The 25599-nt window shown below is 40.4% G+C and overlaps 2 protein-coding genes across 2 annotated transcripts in view; both read left to right on the forward strand.

Moving 5' to 3' along the window:
• LOC139451533 (uncharacterized) overlaps positions 1–23827 on the forward strand; it is a 44860-nt gene extending 21033 nt beyond the window's left edge. Inside the window, exon 3 of the mRNA XM_071232965.1 lies at positions 21377–23827. Within this exon, the coding sequence (XP_071089066.1) occupies positions 21377–22645 (1269 nt within the window). The 3' untranslated portion in view covers positions 22646–23827. The remainder of the gene's footprint in view (positions 1–21376) is intronic.
• Positions 7873–9202, forward strand: LOC139451517 (uncharacterized). Its single transcript, XM_071232964.1, has one exon. The coding sequence runs from the start codon at positions 7873–7875 to the stop codon at positions 9139–9141; it is 1269 nt and encodes a 422-aa protein (XP_071089065.1). The 3' UTR covers positions 9142–9202.
• Positions 23828–25599: the final 1772 nt, after the last annotated feature.

The following is a 25599-nucleotide window of genomic DNA, read 5'->3' on the forward strand; positions in this document are numbered from 1 at the left end:
TGTCTTCGCTGATACATGTGATGAAGAAGCGCGGCTAGGGGTCTAACCACCCTATTGTTCCGCATAAAGAACACGGTCTGATCGGCAGCGGACACCTGTATAAAGTTTGGAGTTGATTGAGAAGCTAAATTCCATAAACCATAGCGTAAATCTGTATAGAGAGAACATTCAGCAAAAAAGTGTATTTCATCCTAAACGGCATTGCAATTACAGAATTTACACATACGTTCAATAAACGGTGTTTTGGGGCGGGTGAATCTTCCCAATTCTATTTCTAATGGCAGTGAGCTGCAGCGAAACTTACTTAATATACTGCGCTGACATCTGTTCATCAATAAAATGACAGGGTTCTACTGATAAAGAATCTTTAAACAATCTGCATGTACGTAACCTGTTACCATTTACCTGGCCCGTACCGTTCCAGAGCCCATGTAACCAATCAGAATGGTCTAAGGATAACAGACATACTTTAGACAAGTTAAACTCTCCAGTAGAAATATTATTTAGATCATAAATTGGTAAATGTAAACTGACAAAGCAGTTGAAAACTGTATTATTCCAGGATCTTCGGAAATTTACTGACCATCTGCAAATAATACTCAGCATTCGGGATTGATCTGCAGCATGCAAACTACGCCAGAACCGAAGAATTTCAATTTTTTGTTTTGTAAATGAGGATGTCCAGCCCATTTCACCACGGACAGCCAAATTTGGAGTCTTTCTACCGACTGCTAAGAAAAATCTACACGCTCGGTTTTGGACAGCCTTTATACAGCTAAATTCCTTAGTTCCCCAAATTGCCGATCCATAAGATAACATAGGCTGGACCATATAATATATTAAATATAATTTAATATATTCAGCAAACATTCGGCGTATCCCCTCTTATCATAAGCCCCTCCGGGCAGGACCCTTAAAGGGGCACTGATCTAACGGACTGGTTGTTGCCTTTGTTATTGTTTTTCCCCCGTGAGTACCCGGATGATACGCAACGCAACTGAGCGTGACCAGAGACTGGGGTACCGTCTGCAAGGACAGCTAAATAAACTTGGAGGCTGGAGGCAATATTTGTTTTACGCATTTTTGAACACTGATTGGTTAACTGTGATCTATAAAGATTTCGACAAAGGGCGCATGTTAATTAATTTCTTCAGCCTAAACAAACAGACAAAAAGAACAAGGGAGCTCATCGGATGTCATTTGGAAATACCCCAGATGGTTATAGTTTAATACTAAAAAAAAGTATCTATGCTGTGAAAGCAATTTCGGCTTGCGTCGATAATACGATTACTACTCCCTTGTTGTCATCCACGTTTTCTCGTATAATAACCCTACACTTGTGTATTTGTCGTCATTCACTTGATGCTCAGTTAATGAATTTATTACAGGTACAATTAGTGGTAGCGCCACTTAGATTACCTGACAAAGGTTCCCATTTGGCATTTATTGTGTCTGGGGTAATTATTCAATCTAAATCCAGGTTTGAAGTGAGGTGAAATGTGTGTTATGTAATTACACGTGGCAGCCCAGCAAGAGATGAATGATCAGTTGATTTACTTATTTTTGTAAATCAACGGATCGTTCCTAGTCATCAAAGGATTAACAGAAAATACGTTGATTGATTAATCACTGTTATCTTGCGCAGTGGATATGTCAAGAGTGAGTGTTTACATGTCTAGGTTTACTAAAACAAAGGGAATACACTCATATCATGGCGAGAAGTGCCGATGTATAAACAACATACTTTGTTCAAAGGGTTAACTCATAATACGTTGATTGATTGATCATTGTTATCTATCACTCAATGGAATTTCAAGGAACCGTGGACGTTATGAAAATACTTGTCACGACCATTGAGACTTGACACCTATGTAAAACACCTGAAACAATCCAAGCGATCAGTTGAGAAACGAACACGGGTTATAATATCCCGAAACGATATATATCGTTTAAAATATTTGATTGTTACTGAGACACGTGACATCCAATAAGTTTCTTTGTACAGCTGCAGACGAGTGGGATATTGTTCCTTTGTGTGGATATTCACGGATACATTCCTCGAACAAGGAAGCTGCCTAAAACTTAAACGCATAAATTTGGTAGGTTGTAATTATGATATCTGCATTTTTTCCTTCATTTGAACCGATTCGTTCTTGTTTCTCTACGTCTTGGTTGGGAAATTCTTCAATGCGCGATAGACGTTGTCACAGGTCTTTTCCTTTGTAAGCGTGTATATATTACCGTCAATTTCTAAAATGTGATTCTCTCAGGCAATTTATAGAATGTGTAAATATTTCAGTCATTTTGGCTAAAAAATCTGTCCAGATTGATCAAGACGATCAAAAGGGCCTACAAACATCACAACAGATTATTATGTAGGATTAAAAGCCAAACAACTTAGAAATGTACTTTTCAACGTAACATTTTCAGTCTCTTGGTGATGACATTAAACATCAAAATGTTTGGAATTCGTTGTCATAATAATACAGATGGAAATGTTTTTCTGTCACTTTGTAAAATAACTGAATATTTAGACGTTTAATATATTTGTTACACATTTGACAGTAAAAAAATATACACACTATAAAAAAAGCATATGCTCAGGTGAAATATATACTTTGTGTTGCAAGTCAAAATAGTGTAAACGAAAATCGCAAAATTACCAAGCAAGTGACTTATCAAAACTTCGTCACCATTACCGGTGCTACTCACAAAGATACCTACATTACCTATTATCTCGAAAACTGTATTTCATTTTGTTGATCAATGTGACCATACGCCCTTATTACAACCCATAAAAGTGACTAATGCGCTTACGAATGGCGCAGCAGAGGTCGCGAACTAGTCTAGATTTCTGCTATACATCCGGGTACTCACTGGGAAAAAACAATAACAAAGGCAACAACCAGTCCCGGGGAATTGCGTTAGATCAGTGCCCCTTTAATCTCCAGCGCTATCTTTAAATTTCCATTAACACCTTCTTACATACACGTGGGACAATGACCTTGCCACACGTTACGTAATACCTCGCTCTACAAAACCCGACTGACATGGTCAGTCAGGGAGACAGCCGGGAGACAGCCAAAAGGTAAGTAACAGAACGGTTCTCCCACCCGGGAAGATTAGCCACTCGGTCTCGGTGTGCGTTCTGTCACGTTATTATCACATTATACCTTTTCGACTCATTTCAACCTGCATCAATAAACATAGCTGCTGTCGTCTAAACTTCACCCCTGAGTTTTGTCATCCGTCATCACCCTGAGCTACCATCCGAGGGCCGTAACTTACGCCCTTGGACAGTATCACTTACGCGTCAAATGTGGAAGATTTATTAATGTATTTTACATGTGTACCATAAAGCCTTTTTAAAGCTTAACTCGGGTAGAACTGAGTAATTATGCAGAAAATATTTGATCTTCAATTTTTGTCTAGGGACTTTCTTTCTAATGTATCACATCTCCATTCAACTATGATATATACCCAGGACGCATTCACCACTATAGTTTGGCATTGCCTAAAAGTCGGGCCGGGCCGGGCCAAGACGGGCCAAAGTGTTATTGACTAATTACCTCATTATCGGCGATCATACCTACATATTATTGATGCAACATACACATATGACATTAATGAACAATCACCAACCAAAAACGTGAAACATAATTAGGTATTTCGGAGTAAATCGTTTGAAATCCCGAAAGTGGAGCTGTGTGTAAGCGTCGCTTATCTAGGTAACATGTAAAAGAGCAATCGTTAAACGAAATAAGATTTGAAACGTATCAAATACTTCTAGCTATCGCGATACAAATTTCCATCTGTCGGCATAGCGTTTATATTTATAGGGCAGTACTATATCTATGTAAGAACCACTTAATAATGTCACTGTTCATCGTGTATAAAGCAGACACGTTGTTAAAGTAGACCTCTTCTCCCCATACTCTCAACAGTCTCACAAGTGTTCGGTCCGACTTGGCCCGGGGTGTCAAAATCAACTTAAACCTCACAGATGTAACATGAAATGGATTCACACCTATAGATTAGTATGATATCTACCTAAATATCTCTTTATAGTGTCCCAGATCGTGGTTTTTAAAGAAAACAAGGTGCTCAAAGTGAAGCCTTTTTCCCTCTACATTCTCAACATAGTCTCTACCAAAGTGTTTGGCTTGTGCTCGGTCCGACTTGGCCCGGGCTGTCAAAATCAATTATACACAGATGTATCATAAAATGTGTTAATATCTGTAGCTTAGTGTTGTATCTACCTATAAAACACTTCATAATGTCACAGTACATCGTATTTAAAGAAAACTTGGTGCTCAAAGTGAAGCCCTTTCCCCTCTACATTCTCAACATAGTCTCTACCAAAGTGTTTGGCTTGTGGTGGGTCCGACTTGGCCCGGGCTGTCAAAATCAACTTTAAACACACAGATGTATCATCAATGTAGAGGGAAATAGGGCTTCACTTTGGCTAATTGAAATGTATCTCGATGACTAATTGAAATGTATTTCGCAGGTAATAATCAATAAACATTGTGACAGAAAAACAAGTGAAGGATTGAGTTGAATTTTAGTTTTGCGAAAAAGGTCCGTGGTTTCTGTGGATGAAACTAAGTTTGACAATGTTGCAAATGATCACTTTCTTTGACCTCATTACGGATTCCTCAACCTGTATCGAGGAGAATTGTTTACAGTTAAGTAAAATTCTAATTAAGATTTCTTAAAGCTGTCACGGTGGCAAATTCAAACTTCGATATCATGGTACACAGTTCTATTGTAAAGTCAGATTGGGAGTTCGAGATGGCGCTATGTATTTTTATCTCGAATTTGATATAAGCTGTTAAATTTATATGTTTTTTTTTTTGTTTTTTTGTTTAACGCCACACTCCGCAATATGCCAGCTATACGAGGGAGGTCATGCAAATAATCAAGTCTGGACCTGACAATCAAGTGATTGACATCACGAGCATCAATCCACACAATTGGGATAAGATGACATGCATCCAATCAACCAAGTCAACGAGCCTGACAACCAACTCAATCCCGTTAGTCGCCTCTAACGACAACCATAGTTACCTTTTAATACATGCATTGGTTGCTGAAGATCTGTTCTAACCCTGATCTTCACAGGTCCAAATCTATATGTATTTTTATGGTGAGGCGGTCGTGATCGGAGAATAGGTTCGAGAGTTCGGTATACAAATTCGTGGTCAATATCTCTCATGTTGTGGATGATAGCGATTTTGTGATGTTTTGAAGAAATGTCATCACTGGCATGCTTTTGATGGTACACAAAACGTAAGCTTTACCTCGAACATGCTAGTTCCGGTCTCAAAATATATGCTTAATCTTTTACTGATTTTTGTATTAATAACATTACAACGTTTCTCAAGGTTACAGACTCCAAGGATTCATTAAAGTGCATTTTAAGCACCTAAAATTGACAACTAACACCCTGATCGCAAAACTCCTAACGATTTTTACTAAAAATAGATACGAAAACTTTTGCTGAACCCGAGATTTGAATGACTGACAAATCCGTACTTTCTTGTGTTCTCATACATAAAACAGCAGTGTAAACATCTAACATGGCTTAATGTGGAATGTGTCTAGGATTGTAAACTGTCATTATTATTCCAAATTGTATGCATACACATGTGTCATGTCTTTATTTGGTTTTGTGTCTCTACCCGCAAACATATGTGGCAAGATACACCTTCCAGGATAGTGGACAATGTGGACACTGACGAAAACTTCTACAACATGTCCAAACATTCCCAAACAGACAGAATCATATGCTTTCTGAAAGTCAATCAAGCACATCGTTGTTGTCGTTGTCGTTTTTGTCGTCTACGTCATCATTATCCTTCAAGGACAGTGGACGGTATGGACACTGGAATATTTCGAATATTTGGAAATGTGTACAATTTAATTAATATAAACACTATTTTAAGCGTCAGGAAACTGGATTTTTCATTTTTGTCATGAATGGCGAGTATAACAACTTGGGAAGCTAGCTTGACATTTCGTTAGTACGGTCCTCATACTGTCTTTGCATTGTTTCTCCTGAATCTCATTAGTTTCAAAAGAAACAGATAAATCGGTCATACAATGCTTTCATTGGATTTATCAAAAAGGACCATATCAGGTTTGTTCGCTTGGATACGTCTGACTCTGTATGTGGGCGTATTCCAAAGAATTTCATATGTAATTATCCTTTCCCACGACGCCCTCTGCATATTCTGGGTCGTACCATTGATGGTCTCGTAGTCAAAACCACACATTACTGTAACAAGAGGATCGAACCATGCCAAAGATACTGTGTTTGTGTCAAGCTGGACATCAACTTTGACACACAATCACACATTGACGTTTTCGAGTGGCAAGTGACTGGTTCTGGGTCGATTTGATATGGCACTTCGCTTGATTGACATTCATTTCTGTACCGTCCAGCACCATCAACAAAATAAACATTAACATTGATATTCAGTACTGCATCAATGGGTCGTTTAGGAAAATCCATTGAATGACTTGTTTTCAGTCTTGACATTTTTCACAAGAGGATTTTCAGATAAATAAATATGTGCAATAGTGCACGATTAAATTCAATCATGAAAGGCCTCCTTGTTAATCACACCATAGACGTTAAAATATGGTGATGATCCTCATCATAAACAACTATCATCATCATTATCATTATAATGTTTATGTTCCCGTCACAGTACATCGTATTTAAAGAAAACAAGGTATAGATATAAACACATTTGATGATACATCCGTGAGTTTAAAGTTGATTTTGACAGCCCGGGCTAAGTCGGACCCAACACAAGCCAAACACTTTTGATAGAGACTATGTTGAGAATGTAGAGTGAAAAAGGCTTCACTTTGAGCTCTGTGTTTTCCTTAACTACTAAAATATGAGACGATAAAGTGGTATATAATTAAATATGATACTAATCTTTAGATATAAAGAATGTTAGGAACTTTAGAAGTGCTTGGACAGTTATTAACACATGTCGTGTCAGTCCTTTGACATTCGCGAATATCCACTTCCAGAAAACATCCTGTGTTGGTTTAACACGAATTAGTAAAGGTTAATTAGGGATGCCCAACACGTCAATTAATGAAAGAAGAGTAGTCAAAACACTGTCGTTTCCTGCCCAGGACATAACACCCCTACACGCCAAGGTCGGTGAGAAGCACTAAACTATTCTAAACAAAGAATACACACAGTCAAGACACTGACTTTTCTACGAGACTCACGGTATGTAGTCATAATCATCAGTTTATTACATTGTTGAAGGTTCATTTTTATTCAAACTCAATTAAATGAGCAAAACTATACGTTTGTGTACATTTGAGATCTGCCTAGATATGCGCGTTTCGTTTTATTATTCTGCAATCCATTTTTAGTATTACCCGCTGGCCCGGCCTGGCCCGACTTTTCTTGGCCCGACGTTTAGGCAATCCCCCATAGTTTAGTTTCTGAAGTGACGTCATCAGTTCCATCTATCTCCTCACTCTCAGAAATTCTATCGCCAATGAGCTTGAAATAAAAAACCAATCACAATGTCCCTTCTGAAGACGGGCTCGGAATAGACAGACAGACAGATATGAAGAGCCACAGGTCAATCAAACTGTGGATGTTACATGGGTTGTTTGTGTGTCAGTATGTGTATTTATTTCAGAAACAGCCGGAGACCATAAATCTGAAATCTGGATTGCCCAGAATATAAATCAAGACTTCGACCAATATGGACACTCTAACTCTATTTACTGAATCCTAGTCGAAAATGGACTGTATGTTCAATGTTGTGCAATTTGATACATATGAATGTACATTTTGTAACCAACTACCCTTGTCTTGTCTCGCAGCAAATGTTTCGTCGCGTCTTCGTCGTCGTGAGTGTCGTCACGGCCGCCGTCATGTTAGCCCTCTACAGCGTGGTAGTCAAGACCAATACCGCCATTGGCACCATGTCCCTGGTCTCCAGGTACCTACCAGTGCACCCTGCCGATGTCACAGCAACAACAGCCATTAATGGCCTCCCTCAAGTCATACAACGGTCGTCTCCAGGTCAACTGCTGAGCTATGCACAGTTGAGCACACCACACCATCTGGTGACTACAATGCACCCTTCAAGTGTCCGCATGGCGGGACCAGAAGCATCAGGTATCAATGCAACATCCGGTAAGAAGGTCAAGGTCAAACCAACTCGGTATATAATTTACAGGTGCATGAAAGGACATCTCTGCGGTGGATATGCAGATCGTCAGAAGGGTATCGTTGCTGGTTACGTGATGTCGGTAATGACGGGCCGTGGATTCGGCATAGAGATGAACAAACCTTGCGAGATGTCTAACTTTCTTCGCCCTAACGAGGTGGACTGGATAGTCAGTCCAGAGATTCACAAACTCAAATCGCAGACGTTAAAAAAGCTCGATAGATCGGCAAATCCATTACGACAGAAACTGGCGACTGCTGACGTCAGCAAAATTTTCACAAAAAATATAACATACCTCACTCTCAATAAAGACTTTGCTCGATATTTGAAGAAGAATAATATACACAGGAATAATCTAGGATGGATTGTGAACGCTTCTATTGGTGAGGTCTATGCCAGATCGTGGAGGACGTTGTTTCGTTTAAAGGATCCTTTGCAAAAGGATCTGGATAAATTCCTATCTCTCGTTCCAAGGAATTATTCTCTTATTTGCGCACAGATTCGTATGGGGAAGAATCCAAGCATTCCAAATGATAGTGAGACAAGAAACGATGATGAAAGTGTGAAAACAATATGGACATTTCTGGAACAGTATAACGATACGTCAAAATATAAAATATTTGTGTCAACGGATTCAGAAAATATAAGAAAGGAGAGCCTTAGACGTTTCCCAAATAATTCCGTAACACTTCCGGGTGTCATTGCGCATGTGGACAAGGCACCTCAATGTGACGGCTTCCGGAAGGTGATACTGGACCAGGAAGCGCTGAGTCATTGTGACACGCTGCTGATCACCAACAGCGGACTGGGGAGGATAGCAGCGTTCTTTAGACAGCGAGAAGACAATATGTATTGTTTCATGAAACGACAACTCACAAAGTGTAATTATACCTCTCCAGAATTTATGCCCATGTACTGGTAGAAGAATCCCCGTGTCTGGTTCATGCTTCCGTCCTTAAAGTATGTTAAAGTATGTTGGATGTTACCGAAGACCTGATTCTGACCTGTTTACTACTTTAAATAACACTTAATTGTTTCATATGACCATGGTTGATCAGTCATGGCATGGTATGGTATTTTATCGAAAAAAGAAATGTCACCGAAAAATATTGTTAAATATGATTATGCTTCCTACAGCTGGAAAGAAAATAATTTTCATAAAAAAAAGGTTTGCCCCATAGTTTTAATTAAAAAATATCTTGTTTTTGCAGCTATAGTTAAAAAAAACCCATCTGGTCTCAATACAAAATCCATTCCGGGTCTAAATGGATACGGAAGAGAGCTGGTGGTGACTTATAAAAGCTTCTCTAAACCCGTGGGAGCCTTTTGTTGCAATAACTTCCAAGTGAGATCAGGTTAATGTATTCCTTTTGGTTTCGTTGAATCTGGAGACTATTTGATGGTGTATTCAGCTCTAGACATTGATGGTATCCTGCTTTGTCTGACAGGGGGTTTCTATAAGAAGAGTATTCGTGTGTGTGTTTTAATGATCTTGGTGAATAGTTGAAGAATAAATGTTGTGTGATTGCGTGGGTTCAAAGTTGCTTGGCCTGCCAATTTGTCCGATATAGCCTCCGCTGCTCACGGGAACGGAAAGAAGTTATAGGGTACGATTGGGGACTGAACGTTTGATATTTACTTTATTATTTTCAAGCACCTGCTGGGACACCCCCCAACCCCCACCCCCGTCATTCATCCAGTCGACGGATATGGGTTTGGCAGATCGAAGATCCTAATCGCGTGTTCGGGCCCTATATTCCAATAATATTACTTCGTAGCGCCTTATACCCCGGGTACATGTATTAAGGGATAAGATTAATAAGCCTTTTCATACACGCCATGAGATAAAGTGACACGTCTCAACAAACCTTGGATCTGCAGCGTGCGTGTACTAAAATTCACATACCCTCAGCCCATCCCCGTAGAGATAGGCGCAGCGGGTTACCGAAGGTGTGCCTGCAATGTAAATACAATATATTTTATGACCATTGAGGTCAACTATATGTTGACGGCAATATACTTCATTTTTTAGACGTATTTCCCGGGTGAGAATTAGCATACAAAGAGACGTCACAACTTTAGGCTACAGCTATGTGATATTTGAGTCTGAATCGGTGTTATCTGTTTCTCATCTTGAGACTCAAATTTTCTCACATACCTACAGAATTATTTTCTAGGAGTTAATAAAAAATTATCCGCCAAATTCCCTCACTTTTGACCCCATTATACCCCAGGAACGCGTTTGTCGGGGCCACAACAGAAGCCATTATATGTTTTCTCCCAATTGCATCCCGTCCTGCCATCCATTCAAATCTAGTAGTTTATCAATGTATACTCCGCAAAAGAAGTAGTGGGCGGTCGGGTAGACTAGTGGTTAAAGCTTTAGTTCGTCACGCCGAAGACCCGGGTTCGATTCCCAACATGGGTACAATTTGTGAAGCCCATTTCTGGTGTCCCCCGGCGTGATATTGCTGGAATATTGCTTAAGCGGCGTAAAACCAAACACAAACTCACTCACTCATTAATTAAGGAAAGAAAGTGTTTGTTACCTAACGGCGCACCCAGCAATACTTCTGCCATACGACTGCCGAATGTAAACATTCGACATTATGATAGCAACTCTAGACCAGGCAATCCAATGTTACCATAGAACAGTATTAAACGATTGAAAAACAACATTAACTGAATTACTTGCCGAACACGAGTTCAGAGAGAAACACTTCTTGGTTATCAACAACGCATGCTTGTAAGAGACGACTAATGGGATCGGTTGGTCAGGCTCGCTGATAGTATCCCAATTGTGTGGATCGATGCTCATGATGTCAATCACTAAATTGTCCGGTCCAGAATCGAGTACTTACTTACTTACTTTGTAGATTTAACGTGCGCTTTCCGACTGATGCGTATTTCGCACACGGGCCCGGCCAGGCCATTTAATGTGTTTCCGAAAGGGGCGAAAGTGGTGTGTGCAACCCAAGAGGGGGCTTTAGGGGTTGCTTATATAGAATTTGGGAATTTTGAGATTTGGAATAGATGCCGATGGGGTAAGGGAGGAGAACTAAGGGAGCTGGGTATGGTGGATTTTTGTGTGTTTATGTAATTTTGATTTGGTGGATTATAGTGTTTTTAGATGCGTTTTATTAGTTCCGTTTTGATTAAGAATACGCCTAAGGCCTTGAAGTTTTCTAGTTTATTTTGTGGGTTTAGTATTGCTTCTAGAGTGAGAGCCTGGTTTAGATTGAGGGTGGTTTGTAATGCGGTTCGATGTGTTAGGTAGTGTGTGCAGTAGATGAGTGCGTGTTCTGGGGTTTCTAGTTGTTTGCAGTGTGGGCAGTTACCTGTAGTATGTTTTTTTATTTTTTTTAGGTGGTTATTTAGGTTGGTGAGTTTAGTGATTACTCTGTCGATTTTTTTTGATGGATGGTGAATTTTTGGTGTGGTTAGTGGTTTGCTGAGTACTTTTTTGATTTGGCTATTTGAGTTTAGATATAGGTTATGCCATTTTTTGGTGATTTTTTGCTTATTTACACTTTTAATTTCTGATTTTGAGATGGGTAAGTTTAAGCTTATTTCTGGGATTTTGAGGGATAGTTTAGCTGCCTTATCGGCGTTTTCATTACCGTATATTCCTACGTGGGCGGGTATCCACAAGAAAGTTATTTGTTTGCCTGCGTTAGTTAGGTCGTTGGAGCTTTTAAGTATTAGATTTATTAATTTAGGTCGGTTTTTGGTATTTTTGTTTTTGAGGGCTTGCAGTCCACTTAGGGAGTCGGTAAGTATTAGGATTTTATTGTGGTTTTTGGATTCTTGACTATGGAGGGCTGAGGCCATGCCCATTAGTTCTGCCGTGAATATTGATTGGTTGTTTGGGAGTCGGAAGGATTGTGTAGTTTTAGTTGGTTGTGTGGTATGGACTCCGAAACCTGTGTGTTTGGAGGTCGGATCTGAAGATCCGTCCGTGTAAATGTGACACCAATTTGGCCAATTTTCGTGTATGTATGCTAGTGTGGTGGTTTTAGCTATGTTTGGGTCGGTTTGTTTATTTATTTGGCTAGCTAGTGTTGTGTCTATTTTGGGTATTTTAAGTTTAGGGGTGAAGATATTTGATTGTTTGCAGTTTTGTTTAAGATTTTTAATTTGGTGTTCATTTAGGTAGTTTGTTATTCTTTGAGATATTGGGGTAAGTAAGGGGTGTTTACGAGCTAGAGCTTGGTTTTTGGGGCTGATATTTTGGTTTATTAGGTTTTGGATGAGAGGGTTTGATTGGGATGCGGCCCAGAAATTTAAGCTTAGCTGTTCCCTGCGTAGACTTAGTGGCATTTCTCCTGTTAAGGCCTGGAGTGAAGTGTAGGAGGTGCCATGTTGGGTGCGTGTAATTAGTTTGAGAGCCTGATATTGTATTGAGTCAAGTTTTTTAGATAGAGAGTTGTTTAGGGTGTTGTATATGGCGCAGCCGTAGTCTAGTTTTGATCTAATTAGTGATATGTAGAGTGAGAGGAGGGTATCTTTGGAGGCTCCCCAGTTTGAGCCAGTGAGGCATCTTAGGGCGTTTAGGTCTTTACTGCATTTAGTTGTTAGGTTTTGGATGTGAGCATCCCAGGTGAGATGTTGATCGAAGATAAGTCCTAAGAATTTGGTTTGTTTTTGAAATTTGATTGTTTGGTTGTTTAGCTGGAGAATTGGGGAGGCGGGTTTCATGTTTTTATGTTTGAATACTATTCCTGTTGTTTTTTCTGAGTTAAGGGAGAAGCCCCATTTGTCAGCCCATTGTTGTATTTTATTAAGAGATTTTTGGAGTAAATTTTGGGCCATATTAATACTTTTTGTGCGGATCCAGAGGGCTCCATCATCCGCGAATTTGGATGTGTTTACTTTAGGGGATAGGCCCTCGAAGAGATCGTTTATCATTATATTAAAGAGTGTGGGGCTGAGGATACTGCCCTGGGGAGTGCCATTTTCTAGGGGACACTGGTCCGATAGAGTATGGTCTATCCCCACTGTTATTTTACGTTCGTTTAGAAAGTCCTGAATGTAGTTTATTATTTGTCCTTTTAGTCCTATTTTTTTAAGTTTTTGTATTAGCCCGTTGTGCCAAACCATGTCGAATGCTTTGGAGAAATCCAGAAAGATGCCTGTTGTGTATTGTTTGTTGAGTTGTCCCGTCTTTATGTCCTGTTCTAGTCGGGCGAGATTATCTAAGGTTGAGCGGCCAGGAGTGAAACCGCTTTGATCTGTGTTTATGATGTTATTTTGAGTTAAGTAGTGTTGTAGTCTATTTTTGGCCATAGATTCCATTACTTTACATAGGTTTGAGGTTAGGGATATTGGTCTATAAGAATTTGCCTGGTTAGTTGGTTTATCGGGTTTAGGGATAGGGATGACTAGTGCCTGTTTCCAGGGAGTTGGTACCTGTCCGTTTTGATAGATTAGGTTATATAGTTTAAGTAGTGCCTGGAGTAGGTTGGGGGGGAGTTTTTTGATTATTTGGTAGGATGTTAGGTCTAGTCCTGGGGCAGTTCCCTTTTTCCTATTTTGGAGTACGTACTGGAGTTCTTCCATTGAGTAAGGTTGGTTTATTTCGAGGTTATCATTATTTGGTACTTTAGTAGGTTTGGCTTCTGCTTTAAGTTTTTGTTGGAATTTTTCGCTGAAGTTATTGTTGCTACTTATGGCCGAGAAGTGGTTTGCTAGGTTATTTGCCTTTTCGGTAGGGTTGGTTGAATTGTTTATGTTGGGTGTTTTTTTGTGACGTTTTAAGCCTCTAATGGCGTGGATTTTTCGCCAGACTGTTCTGGCATCTGTGCGATTATTTACTCCTTCACAAAATAATTTCCAATCTTTGGTTTTAGCTATTTTGACTAGTTTTTGGACCTTGTGGTTTAGTTCGTGAGCTACCGTTATATGGTTATGGTCGCGTTTGGCTCTATTGAAAGCTGTTTTACGTTTGCGTCTAGTTTGTTCTATTTCCTCGTTCCACCATGGTACCGAGGGTTTGCCTACGTTATTTGTTTTATAAGGTATTGATGCTTTGGCTGCGTTAATTATGTAGTCTGTTAGGTTTTTGCAGTAGATTTCTGGGTCCTTATTTTCTAGTTTGGTTAGGTTGGCTTGGTTGCAGATATCCTGAAATTTGTCCCAGTTTGGGTCGGTTTGTTTATTTATTTGGCTAGCTAGTGTTGTGTCTATTTTGGGTATTTTAAGTTTAGGGGTGAAGATATTTGATTGTTTGCAGTTTTGTTTAAGATTTTTAATTTGGTGTTCATTTAGGTAGTTTGTTATTCTTTGAGATATTGGGGTAAGTAAGGGGTGTTTACGAGCTAGAGCTTGGTTTTTGGGGCTGATATTTTGGTTTATTAGGTTTTGGATGAGAGGGTTTGATTGGGATGCGGCCCAGAAATTTAAGCTTAGCTGTTCCCTGCGTAGACTTAGTGGCATTTCTCCTGTTAAGGCCTGGAGTGAAGTGTAGGAGGTGCCATGTTGGGTGCGTGTAATTAGTTTGAGAGCCTGATATTGTATTGAGTCAAGTTTTTTAGATAGAGAGTTGTTTAGGGTGTTGTATATGGCGCAGCCGTAGTCTAGTTTTGATCTAATTAGTGATATGTAGAGTGAGAGGAGGGTATCTTTGGAGGCTCCCCAGTTTGAGCCAGTGAGGCATCTTAGGGCGTTTAGGTCTTTACTGCATTTAGTTGTTAGGTTTTGGATGTGAGCATCCCAGGTGAGATGTTGATCGAAGATAAGTCCTAAGAATTTGGTTTGTTTTTGAAATTTGATTGTTTGGTTGTTTAGCTGGAGAATTGGGGAGGCGGGTTTCATGTTTTTATGTTTGAATACTATTCCTGTTGTTTTTTCTGAGTTAAGGGAGAAGCCCCATTTGTCAGCCCATTGTTGTATTTTATTAAGAGATTTTTGGAGTAAATTTTGGGCCATATTAATACTTTTTGTGCGGATCCAGAGGGCTCCATCATCCGCGAATTTGGATGTGTTTACTTTAGGGGATAGGCCCTCGAAGAGATCGTTTATCATTATATTAAAGAGTGTGGGGCTGAGGATACTGCCCTGGGGAGTGCCATTTTCTAGGGGACACTGGTCCGATAGAGTATGGTCTATCCCCACTGTTATTTTACGTTCGTTTAGAAAGTCCTGAATGTAGTTTATTATTTGTCCTTTTAGTCCTATTTTTTTAAGTTTTTGTATTAGCCCGTTGTGCCAAACCATGTCGAATGCTTTGGAGAAATCCAGAAAGATGCCTGTTGTGTATTGTTTGTTGAGTTGTCCCGTCTTTATGTCCTGTTCTAGTCGGGCGAGATTATCTAAGGTTGAGCGGCCAGGAGTGAAACCGCTTTGATCTGTGTTTATGATGTTATTTTGAGTTAAGTAGTGTTGTAGTCTATTTTTGGCCATAGATTCCATTACTTTACATAGGTTTGAGGTTAGGGATATTGGTCTATAAGAATTTGCCTGGTTAGTTGGTTTATCGGGTTTAGGGATAGGGATGACTAGTGCCTGTTTCCAGGGAGTTGGTACCTGTCCGTTTTGATAGATTAGGTTATATAGTTTAAGTAGTGCCTGGAGTAGGTTGGGGGGGAGTTTTTTGATTATTTGGTAGGATGTTAGGTCTAGTCCTGGGGCAGTTCCCTTTTTCCTATTTTGGAGTACGTACTGGAGTTCTTCCATTGAGTAAGGTTGGTTTATTTCGAGGTTATCATTATTTGGTACTTTAGTAGGTTTGGCTTCTGCTTTAAGTTTTTGTTGGAATTTTTCGCTGAAGTTATTGTTGCTACTTATGGCCGAGAAGTGGTTTGCTAGGTTATTTGCCTTTTCGGTAGGGTTGGTTGAATTGTTTATGTTGGGTGTTTTTTTGTGACGTTTTAAGCCTCTAATGGCGTGGATTTTTCGCCAGACTGTTCTGGCATCTGTGCGATTATTTACTCCTTCACAAAATAATTTCCAATCTTTGGTTTTAGCTATTTTGACTAGTTTTTGGACCTTGTGGTTTAGTTCGTGAGCTACCGTTATATGGTTATGGTCGCGTTTGGCTCTATTGAAAGCTGTTTTACGTTTGCGTCTAGTTTGTTCTATTTCCTCGTTCCACCATGGTACCGAGGGTTTGCCTACGTTATTTGTTTTATAAGGTATTGATGCTTTGGCTGCGTTAATTATGTAGTCTGTTAGGTTTTTGCAGTAGATTTCTGGGTCCTTATTTTCTAGTTTGGTTAGGTTGGCTTGGTTGCAGATATCCTGAAATTTGTCCCAGTTAGCTTGGTTATAGTTGAATTTTGGTTCTAGGTTTTCTGTTTGGGTAGGAACGTTTGTATTGCCTATGGTAATGTTTATAGGGAAGTGGTCACTACCTAGTGGGGCGTCGTGAACTTCCCATTGAGTACTTTGGGCCAGATCTGGGGTGCATATGGTTAGGTCGATAGCCGACATTTTATGGTTTTTCTTATCGTATCTAGTTGGTTGGTTATTGTTTAGGAGTACAAGGTTATTTGTTTCTATCCATTCAGAGATTAGTTTGCCATGATTATCTATTTTTTCATCTATGCTCCAGGTGGGGTGGTGAGCGTTAAAGTCTCCTAGGAATATAGTTGATTTATTGCTTATTTGCAGTAATTTGTTTAGGTCCTCAGCTTGAATTTTTTGTTCTGCCCAGTGGTATACGTTAATGATGTTTATTTTTTGGTTTTTGAGAGTTATTTGGATGCCGTTTGCTTCTAGGTTTGGTGTGTTTATTTTGATTTCTTCATAGTTAATGTCTTCTCTGATTAGTATTATTAATCCTCCTGCGGCTCTAGCGGTTTTAGGTTTGGCTCGGTCTGTTCTAACTGAGTTGTAGTTTGGTAGAGTAAAATTTAGATTTTTTTGAGAATTTGGTTTCTTGGATACAGGCAATGTGCGGACCCTTATCTTGTTTAAATTTTGCTTTTAGTTCGTGGCCGTGGGAATTTAGTCCATTGGCATTCCACTGAAATATGTTTAGGCCTTCCATTATTTGGGCTTTTAGTGTTTGGAGGTTAGGTTTTGATTTAGGCTAGGGGTTTTTACTTGGTTGAGGTAGGGCTAACTAATTCGAGGCCTATGCTGAAGAATTCGAAGGTAAGGGTTGTCAGTTTAAGCTTATTTGCTACGGTATAGAAAGCTTTAGTGCTAGCGTTTGGGTTTATTTCCTTTAGCATGTATGCGAGAAGGATGGTTAAGTTGTTTAGTTTGTTGTTTGACATTTGCTGAGGCCTGTGTTTAAAGGTTTTGGTTTTTTGGGGGGTTGAGAGAGTTATTTCTTTTATGTCTTCCTCGGTTGTGCATTCATATTCTTCTGTGTTGTTAAGTTTAGTTTCCTCACATTCCATGGGGGTGGTTTGCGTGCGTGCTTGTGTTTGTGGTCTGGATGTGGTTTCCTTACTGTCTAGGTTTTCGGGTTGTGATTGCTTGGGATCGGTTGTTGTTGCCATAGCGGCTGTGGTTTGTATGGTGCCGGGTTGGGTTGTGGCGGGCGTATTGTTGCTTGTTTTGCGTGCAGGTGTGGATGTTGTGAATGTGCTAGTGGAGGGTTGTGGGATGGACGTGTGGTGGATGTGTGTTTTGGGTGCTGGATGTACTCTTTGCAGGATGCCATCCCATGCCGAGTTTAAGTGTGGGGTGTTGTTTGGTTGTGGTGTGGGTAGCAGAGGTTGTTTTGTATGCTGTGCTTGTCTTTTTGTTTGGAGTTTGGCCGTGTCGATATTGATGTGTTTGTTGGCCTGTTGTGTGAGGGTGTGTCTATGAGGGCAGTGGTTGGATAGTGAGGAATGTTGTATGCTTTTACAGTGTATGCACCAGGGTGTGCATGTCCCTGGGCAGTCAGTTTGGGCGCATTTCCTGCATTTAGTTTTTTGGAATTTACATTCATTGGCTGTGTGGTTGTATTGGAGACAGTTAGAGCATTGTTTAACTTGTTTTATGTATGGTTTGACTTCTAATTTAGTGGTTGCTCCAAAGATAAATTTAGGTGCTTCTGGATATTTAGCTGATTTTTGGAAATTGATTATGACTATTGGTGTGTTTGAGATTTTACCGTTTCTATTTGAAGTTATTCTTCGGGTGCTAGTTATTTTAGGTTGGGGGTACATATCTTGGTTATCGTTAGCGTCTTGTGCGTACATGTCTAAGTCTTCGTTGTTTTCTTTAGGATTTACTCTGATTACGCCCCTAGTGAATAGCTGCCAGTTTGGGGTTTGATGAGTTACTGTGTATTGGAAGATTTGGGTGATTTTTTTGGCTGCGTTTAGGGAGTCCTGGTCTGGGAAAATTATTTGGAAACCTTTGTTAGCCTCTTTAATTTTGTCGAAGTGAATTTTGTGCTGTTTGAACCAGATTCCTACTTTATTGGCTGTGAGACATTTAGAAAGGACGTTTATGGGGCCTGTAGCGCAAAAGTAAAGGGCGAATGTGGTGATGATGGATGCGGGCGACATGTTTGGTGGTGGTTGTGTGTTGGAACTGTCCAGCTTCCTTTTTTTGGTGTTTGTTGTGGGGATCGGCGATACGGCTGTTTTGGTGGGTGAAGCTACTGGTGATTTGGAGCCGAAACCGTCAGGTATGAGTGGGATGGATGTCCTCCCGGAAGTGTTGTGGGCTTCCGAAGGTGTGGGTGATTCTGTTTGGTGGATGTCTGCCTGGGTAGTGTTGCGGGAGTCGGACATGTTTTGCGGCTAGTGGGGTGAGGTGAGTGGATGTGGTGAGTGGGTTTGTGTGGAGTGAGTTGGTAGTGAGAGTGTGTTTTTAGGGAGTAGGTGGTGGGTACTGGTTGAGCAGGTTTGTTGAGATGTGTTTAGGTTTTTGAGATTGTTATTTAGGGGTTGTGGATTATCCTATTGTTTACCTATGAGGATTTTTAGTGTTTTTGTGGATTTGCGGGCTTGGGTGTGAGTAGATTTAAGAGAGAATGTGGGTGTGTGTTTTGATAATTACCTCCTCTGCTGGCTATCAGTGAAACTGTGCTGGCTTGGGAGGCTTTGCTGGGTAAGGTTGGCTTGGTGGCTGGTTGGCTTGGGTGGCTTGGTAGGCTGGAGAGGTGTTGCTAGCTTGGAGTACAAACTGCGACTGTGAATCGAGTATTTACATACGACCTTATATAGCTGGAATATTGCTGAATGCGGCGTTAAACAAACACACAAAAAGTTACTAGACTCAAAGGTCCAATAGGAATTGTCTTGTGTGTGTGCGTGGGCGCGTGCACCTGCGTGTGTGTGTGTGTGTATGTGGGTGGGTGCGTGTGTGGGGGGGAGGGGGGGGGGGGGGGGGCTGTTGTATATTATATCAGTCAAGCTGTGTTCGTCTTTTTCGAATGGCACATACTGTCCAATATCTGGTTTCCTAATGGAGCAACGCCTGTGTCAATTACGCAGAGACGGAGTGTGCTTTCAAAATGATCATGTCTCCTACTGTTTATCATTCTTAAAAAAATTAAGCTTAAGCGCCACACATGGGATTTATGATTTGTGGAATTTGCTTTGAATAAAAGTATTTACAAACAAACGGCTCAAACGTGTTCATTTGTCAAGATGAAACTCCACAAACACGGATACGTTATGCTGTGTAGACCTTGTCCTCATGTAGTTTTGGGTTAACACTGGTATGATTGACAACATGTAAAGCGCTCGGTTCCAAATTAAAGTAAGAGGCAGCGTACCTGCAGTAAGACTACCTCAAATTTCAAAAGACATTAGGGTTATCTCCTAATTGTCAGATCCGTGAAGATCCGGTTACAATAGGTTTGCAGCAACCCATGTTTGCCCTAAAAGGCACTGCTTGTCGTAAGAGGCGACTAACGGGTGGTCAGGCCTACTGACTTGGTTGATGCATGTCCCAATTGTATGGATCGATGCTCATGATATCAATCACTGGACGGTCTGGTCCAGACTCGATTTTTTGCAGAGCGCCGTCATATAGCTGGAATATTGCTGAGTTTGGCATTTGTCTAAAACCATTATGACACACATGTTCGTATAATAATCTCTATGTATGTGTTACAGTCAATTTGTAAAATCAGTCAATTTGGAAATTTCCTGGCTAACTTTTACAAATTCACAGATTAACTGAACAGTATCAGAAGTTCAAAAGGGCTCAAGGAAATCACAATAGACTAATTATTAGGGTTGGAATCCAGGTAAAGGTCCAGATAATTGTTGAGCTCATGTTAAAAACAACTGTATTCTGTTGGATGTTGTGACAAGCCCAGAGACTAAAAATACCACCGTCAACATCCGGGTTAAATTCGGGTCAACTTCTATTGCCTACAGTGCGCTTTGCCTACAGTAGTATCAAAACATCTTCATGGTTCAGGGGACACAATAGCAAAGCCTTCATCCCTATATCGTAATGAACCTATCCATGCATTGCCATTGTCAACAAACAAGGACTGATTTTTGTACTTGTAATGTATATATAGTGTGTATATGTGTGATAATGACAAACATTTGACATTTGTAAAATTCTTACAATGAAAATATAAAATACATTTTAACCCTGAAAATATTTAACAAAGTAAAGGCCTTACAATACTTAATTAACACTGCCACTGGTAAATATCAGACACTGTTCTAAAATAAGGTAAAGGTTTAGAAATGAATGAATACGTTTCAAAACATGGCGAGGGGCGGTCGGGTAGCCAAGTGGTTAAAGCGTTCGCTCGTCACGCAGAAGACCCGGGTTCGATTCTCGACATGGGTACAATATGTGAAGCCCATTTCTGGTGTCCCCCGCTGTGATATTGCTGGAATATTGCTAAAAGCGGCGTCAAACCATACTCACCTACTCACCCAATTGCGTAGAACATGCTGTCTGTCACTGGATTGTCTGGTCCAGATTCGATTATTTACAGACCGCCGTCATATGGCTGGAATATTGCTGAGTGCGGCGTTAAACAACAAACAAAACAAAACTAATATACGCTATATGAAGAGCCACAGGTCAATCAAACTGTGGATGTTACATGGGTTGTTTGTGTGTCAGTATGTGTATTTATTTCAGAAACTGCCGGAGACCATAAATCTGTAATCTGGATTGCCCAGAATATAAATCAAATCTTCGACCAACATGTAAACTCCACATCTAGCAATTTGATACATATGAATGACATTGTACATTTTGTAACCAACTATTCTTGTCTTGTCTCGCAGCAAATGTTCCGTCGCGTCGTCGTCGTGAGTGTCGTCACGGGCGCCGTCATGTTAGTCCTCTACAGCCTGGTAGTCAAGACCAATACCGCCATTGTCACCATGTCCCTGGTCTCCAGGTACCTACCAGTGCACCCTGCCGATGTCACAGCAACAACAGCCATTAATGGCCTCCCTCAAGTCATACAACGGTCGTCTCCAGGTCAACTGCAGAGCTATGCACAGTTGAGCACACCACACCATCTGGTGACTACAATGCACCCTTCAAGTGTCCGCATGGCGGGACCAGAAGCGTCAGGTATCAATGCAACATCCGGTAAGAAGGTCAAGGTCAAACCAACTCGGTATATAATTTACAGGTGCTTGAAAGGACATCTCTGCGGTGGATATGCAGATCGTCAGAAGGGTATCGTTGCTGGTTACGTGATGTCGGTAATGACGGGCCGTGGATTCGGCATAGAGATGAACAAACCTTGTGAGTTGTCTAATTTTTTTAGCCCAAACGAGGTGGATTGGATAGTCAGTCCAGAGATTCACAAACTCAAATCGCAGACGTTAAAAAAGCTCGATAGATCGGCAAATCCATTACGACAGAAACTGGCGACTGCTGACGTCAGCAAAATTTTCACAAAAAATATAACATACCTCACTCTCAATATCGAATTTGCTCGATATTTGAAGAAGAATAATATACACAGGAATAATCTAGGATGGATTGTGAACGCTTCTCTTGGTGAGGTCTATGCCAGATCGTGGAGGACGTTGTTTCGTTTAAAGGATCCTTTGCAAAAGGATCTGGATAAATTCCTATCTCTCGTTCCAAGGAATTATTCTCTTATTTGCGCACAGATTCGTATGGGGAAGAATCCAAGCATTCCAAATGATAGCGAGACAAGAAACGATGATAAAAGTGTGAAAACAATATGGACATTTCTGGAACAGTATAACGATACGTCAAAATATAAAATATTTGTGTCAACGGATTCAGAAAATATGAGAAAGGAGAGCCTTAGACGTTTCCCAAATAATTCCGTAACACTTCCGGGTGTCATTGCGCATGTGGACAAGGCACCTCAATGTGACGGCTTCCGGAAGGTGATACTGGACCAGGAAGCGCTGAGTCATTGTGACACGCTGCTGATCACCAACAGCGGACTGGGGAGGATAGCAGCGTTCTTTAGACAGCGAGAAGACAATATGTATTGTTTCATGAAACGACAACTCACAAAGTGTAATTATACCTCTCCAGAATTTATGCCCATGAACTGGTAGAAGAATCCCCGTGTCTGGTTCATGCTTCCGTCCTTAAAGTATGTTAAAGTATGTTGGATGTTACCGAAGATCTGATTCTGACCTGTTTACTACTTTAAATAACACCTAATTGTTTCATATGACTATAGTTGATCAGCAATGGCATGGCATGGTATTTTATCGAAAAAAGAAATGACTCCGAAAAATATTGTTAAAAATGATTATGCTTCCTACAGTTGGAAAGAAAATAATTTTCATTAAAAAAAAGGTTTGCCCCATATTTTTAATTAAAAAAATATCTTGTTTTTGCAGCTGTAGTTAAAAAATATCTGGTCTCAATACAAAATCCATTCCGGGTCTAAATGGATACGGAAAAGAGCTGGTGGTTTGCGGAATCTGGAGACTATATGATTGTGTATTCACTTCTAGACATTGATGGTATTCTGCTTTGTCTGTATTCGTGTGTGTGTATTAATGATCATGGTGAATAGAAGATGAATAAATGTTGTGTGAATGAACAGCTTCAACGTTGTTTGACCTGCCAGTTGTTCCGATATAGCCTCCGCTGTCCATGGGAACGGAAGGAAGTTATAGTGGAGAATTGGGGACCGAACATTTGATATTTATTTGTTGGGGATGGGTGGTTGCACGGAGACTAGATATTTGCGACAATGTAACTTTGTGGCCGAAAAATTCTCTGACGCATAATTTATTATTTTCAAGCATTTGCTGGGACATACTCCCCCCACCCCCCTCCACTGTAGGCTCTGCCTTAGTCGGTTGTCATGTAAGTCGGCGCCTTATACCCCGGGTACATGTATTAAGGGATAAGATTAACAAACCTTTTCATACACGCCATGAGATAAAGTGACACGTCTCAACAAACCTTGGATCTGCAGCGTGCGTGTACTAAATTCACATACCCTCAGCCCATCCCCGTAGAGATAGGCGCACCGCGTTACCGAAGGTGTTTCTGCAATGTAAATACAATATATTTCATGACCATTGAGGTCAACTATATGTTGACGGCGATATACTTCATTATTTAGGCGTATTTCCCGGGTGAGAATTAACATACAGAGACGTCACAACTTTAGGCTACAGCTATGTGATATTTGAGTCTGAATCGGTGCTATCTGTTTCTCATCTTGAGATTCAAATTTTCTCACATAGCTACAGAATAATATTCTGGGAGTTAATAAAAAATTACCTCACTTTTGACCCCTTTTTACCCCAGGAACGCGTTTGTTATGACCACCACAGAAGCCATTATATGTTTTCTCCCAATTACATCCCGTCCTGCCATCCATTCAATGACCGTAATGAACCTATCCATGCAATGCCATTGTCAACAAACAAGGACTGATTTTTGTACTTGTAGTGTATATATAGTGTGTATATGTGTGATAATGACAAACATTTGACATTTGTAAAATTCTTACAATGAAAATATAAAATACATTTTAACCCTGAAAATATTTAACAAAGTAAAGGCCTTACAATACTTAATTAACACTGCCACTGGTAAATATCAGACACTGTTCTAAAATAAGGTAAAGGTTTAGAAATGAATGAATACGTTCAAAACATGGCGAGGGGCGGTCGGGTAGCCAAGTGGTTAAAGCGTTCGCTCGTCACGCCGAAGACCCGGGTTCGATTCCCGACATGGGTACAATGTGTGAAGCCCATTTCTGGTGTCCCCCGCTGTGATATTGCTGGAATATTGCTAAAAGCGGCGTAAACAAATACACACTCACTCACTCATTAAGGAAAGAAAGTGTTTGTTTGTACCTAAGGCCGCGCTCAGCAATACTTCTGCCATACGACGACCGAATGTAAACATTCGACATTGTGATAGCAAGTCTAGACCAGACAATCCAGTGACCTCATAGAACGTTATCAAAGGATTGAAAAACAACATTAACTGAATTACTTGCCGAACGCGAGTAAAGAGCGAAACACTTATACATTATACTTATACATATACTGTCCAATATCCGGTTTCATAATGATGCAACGCCTGTGTCAATTACTATTTATCACAACGACACCAGTCTCCAGTACTAAATCGAAATCAACGAGGTGCCACTTCCAGATTGAGCTATGAAACGTTGTTACAACATGTCCTTGTCAGAATGAACGTTCTATCAGTTGTTTATTATCGAGGGTCATTCAATGGCTGTGTTTTAATCAATATATTGTTTTAAGTATTTTTTATTCATTTTACAACAATAATTGATCAAATGCGCCACACTTTGGATTTATGATTTGTGGAATTTGCTTTGAATAAAAGTATTTACAAACAAACGGCTCAAACGTGTTCATTTGTCAAGATGAAACTCCACAAACACAGATACGTTATGATGTGTAGACCTTGTCCTCATGTAGTTTTGGGTTAACACTGGTATGGTTGACAACATGTAAAGCGCTCGGTTCCAAATTAAAGTAAGAGGCAGCGTACCTGCAGTAAGACTACCTCAAATTTCAAAAGACATTAGGGTTATCTCCTAATTGTCAGATCCGTGAAGATCCGGTTACAATAGGTTTGCAGCAACCCATGTTTGCCCTAAAAGGCACTGCTTGTCGTAAGAGGCGACTAACGGGTGGTCAGGCCTACTGACTTGGTTGATGCATGTCCCAATTGTATGGATTGATGCTCATGATATCAATCACTGGACGGTCTGGTCCAGACTCGATTATTTACAGAGCGCCGTCATATAGCTGGAATATTGCTGAGTGCTGCATTAAACAACAATCAACATCAACATCATATAAGTGTCAAAATATTTGAGAAGGCACGGGTGGCCCTTTCGTCTAAGGCGCCGCAAATCGTGGTGCAGACGTGCGCCCCCTTAACGGTGGGTTCAAATAACGGTTCGCGTACTGTGATTGTCTCAGGACCATACCCGTGCTCGTAGGCTGGACCACAGAGGTGAACGCCTAATACTTGCATTGTTTCGGGGTTTCCTTCCAAT

This window comes from Haliotis cracherodii, unplaced genomic scaffold (assembly GCF_022045235.1).
Source record: "Haliotis cracherodii isolate W230 unplaced genomic scaffold, xgHalCrac1.p SCAF_10, whole genome shotgun sequence".
NCBI lineage: Eukaryota > Metazoa > Mollusca > Gastropoda > Lepetellida > Haliotidae > Haliotis > Haliotis cracherodii.

Bases quoted from the DNA above. Each gene is read 5' to 3' on its own strand.
- LOC139451517 (XM_071232964.1), top strand. From the start codon at position 7,873: ATGTTTCGTCGCGTCTTCGTCGTCGTGAGTGTCGTCACGGCCGCCGTC.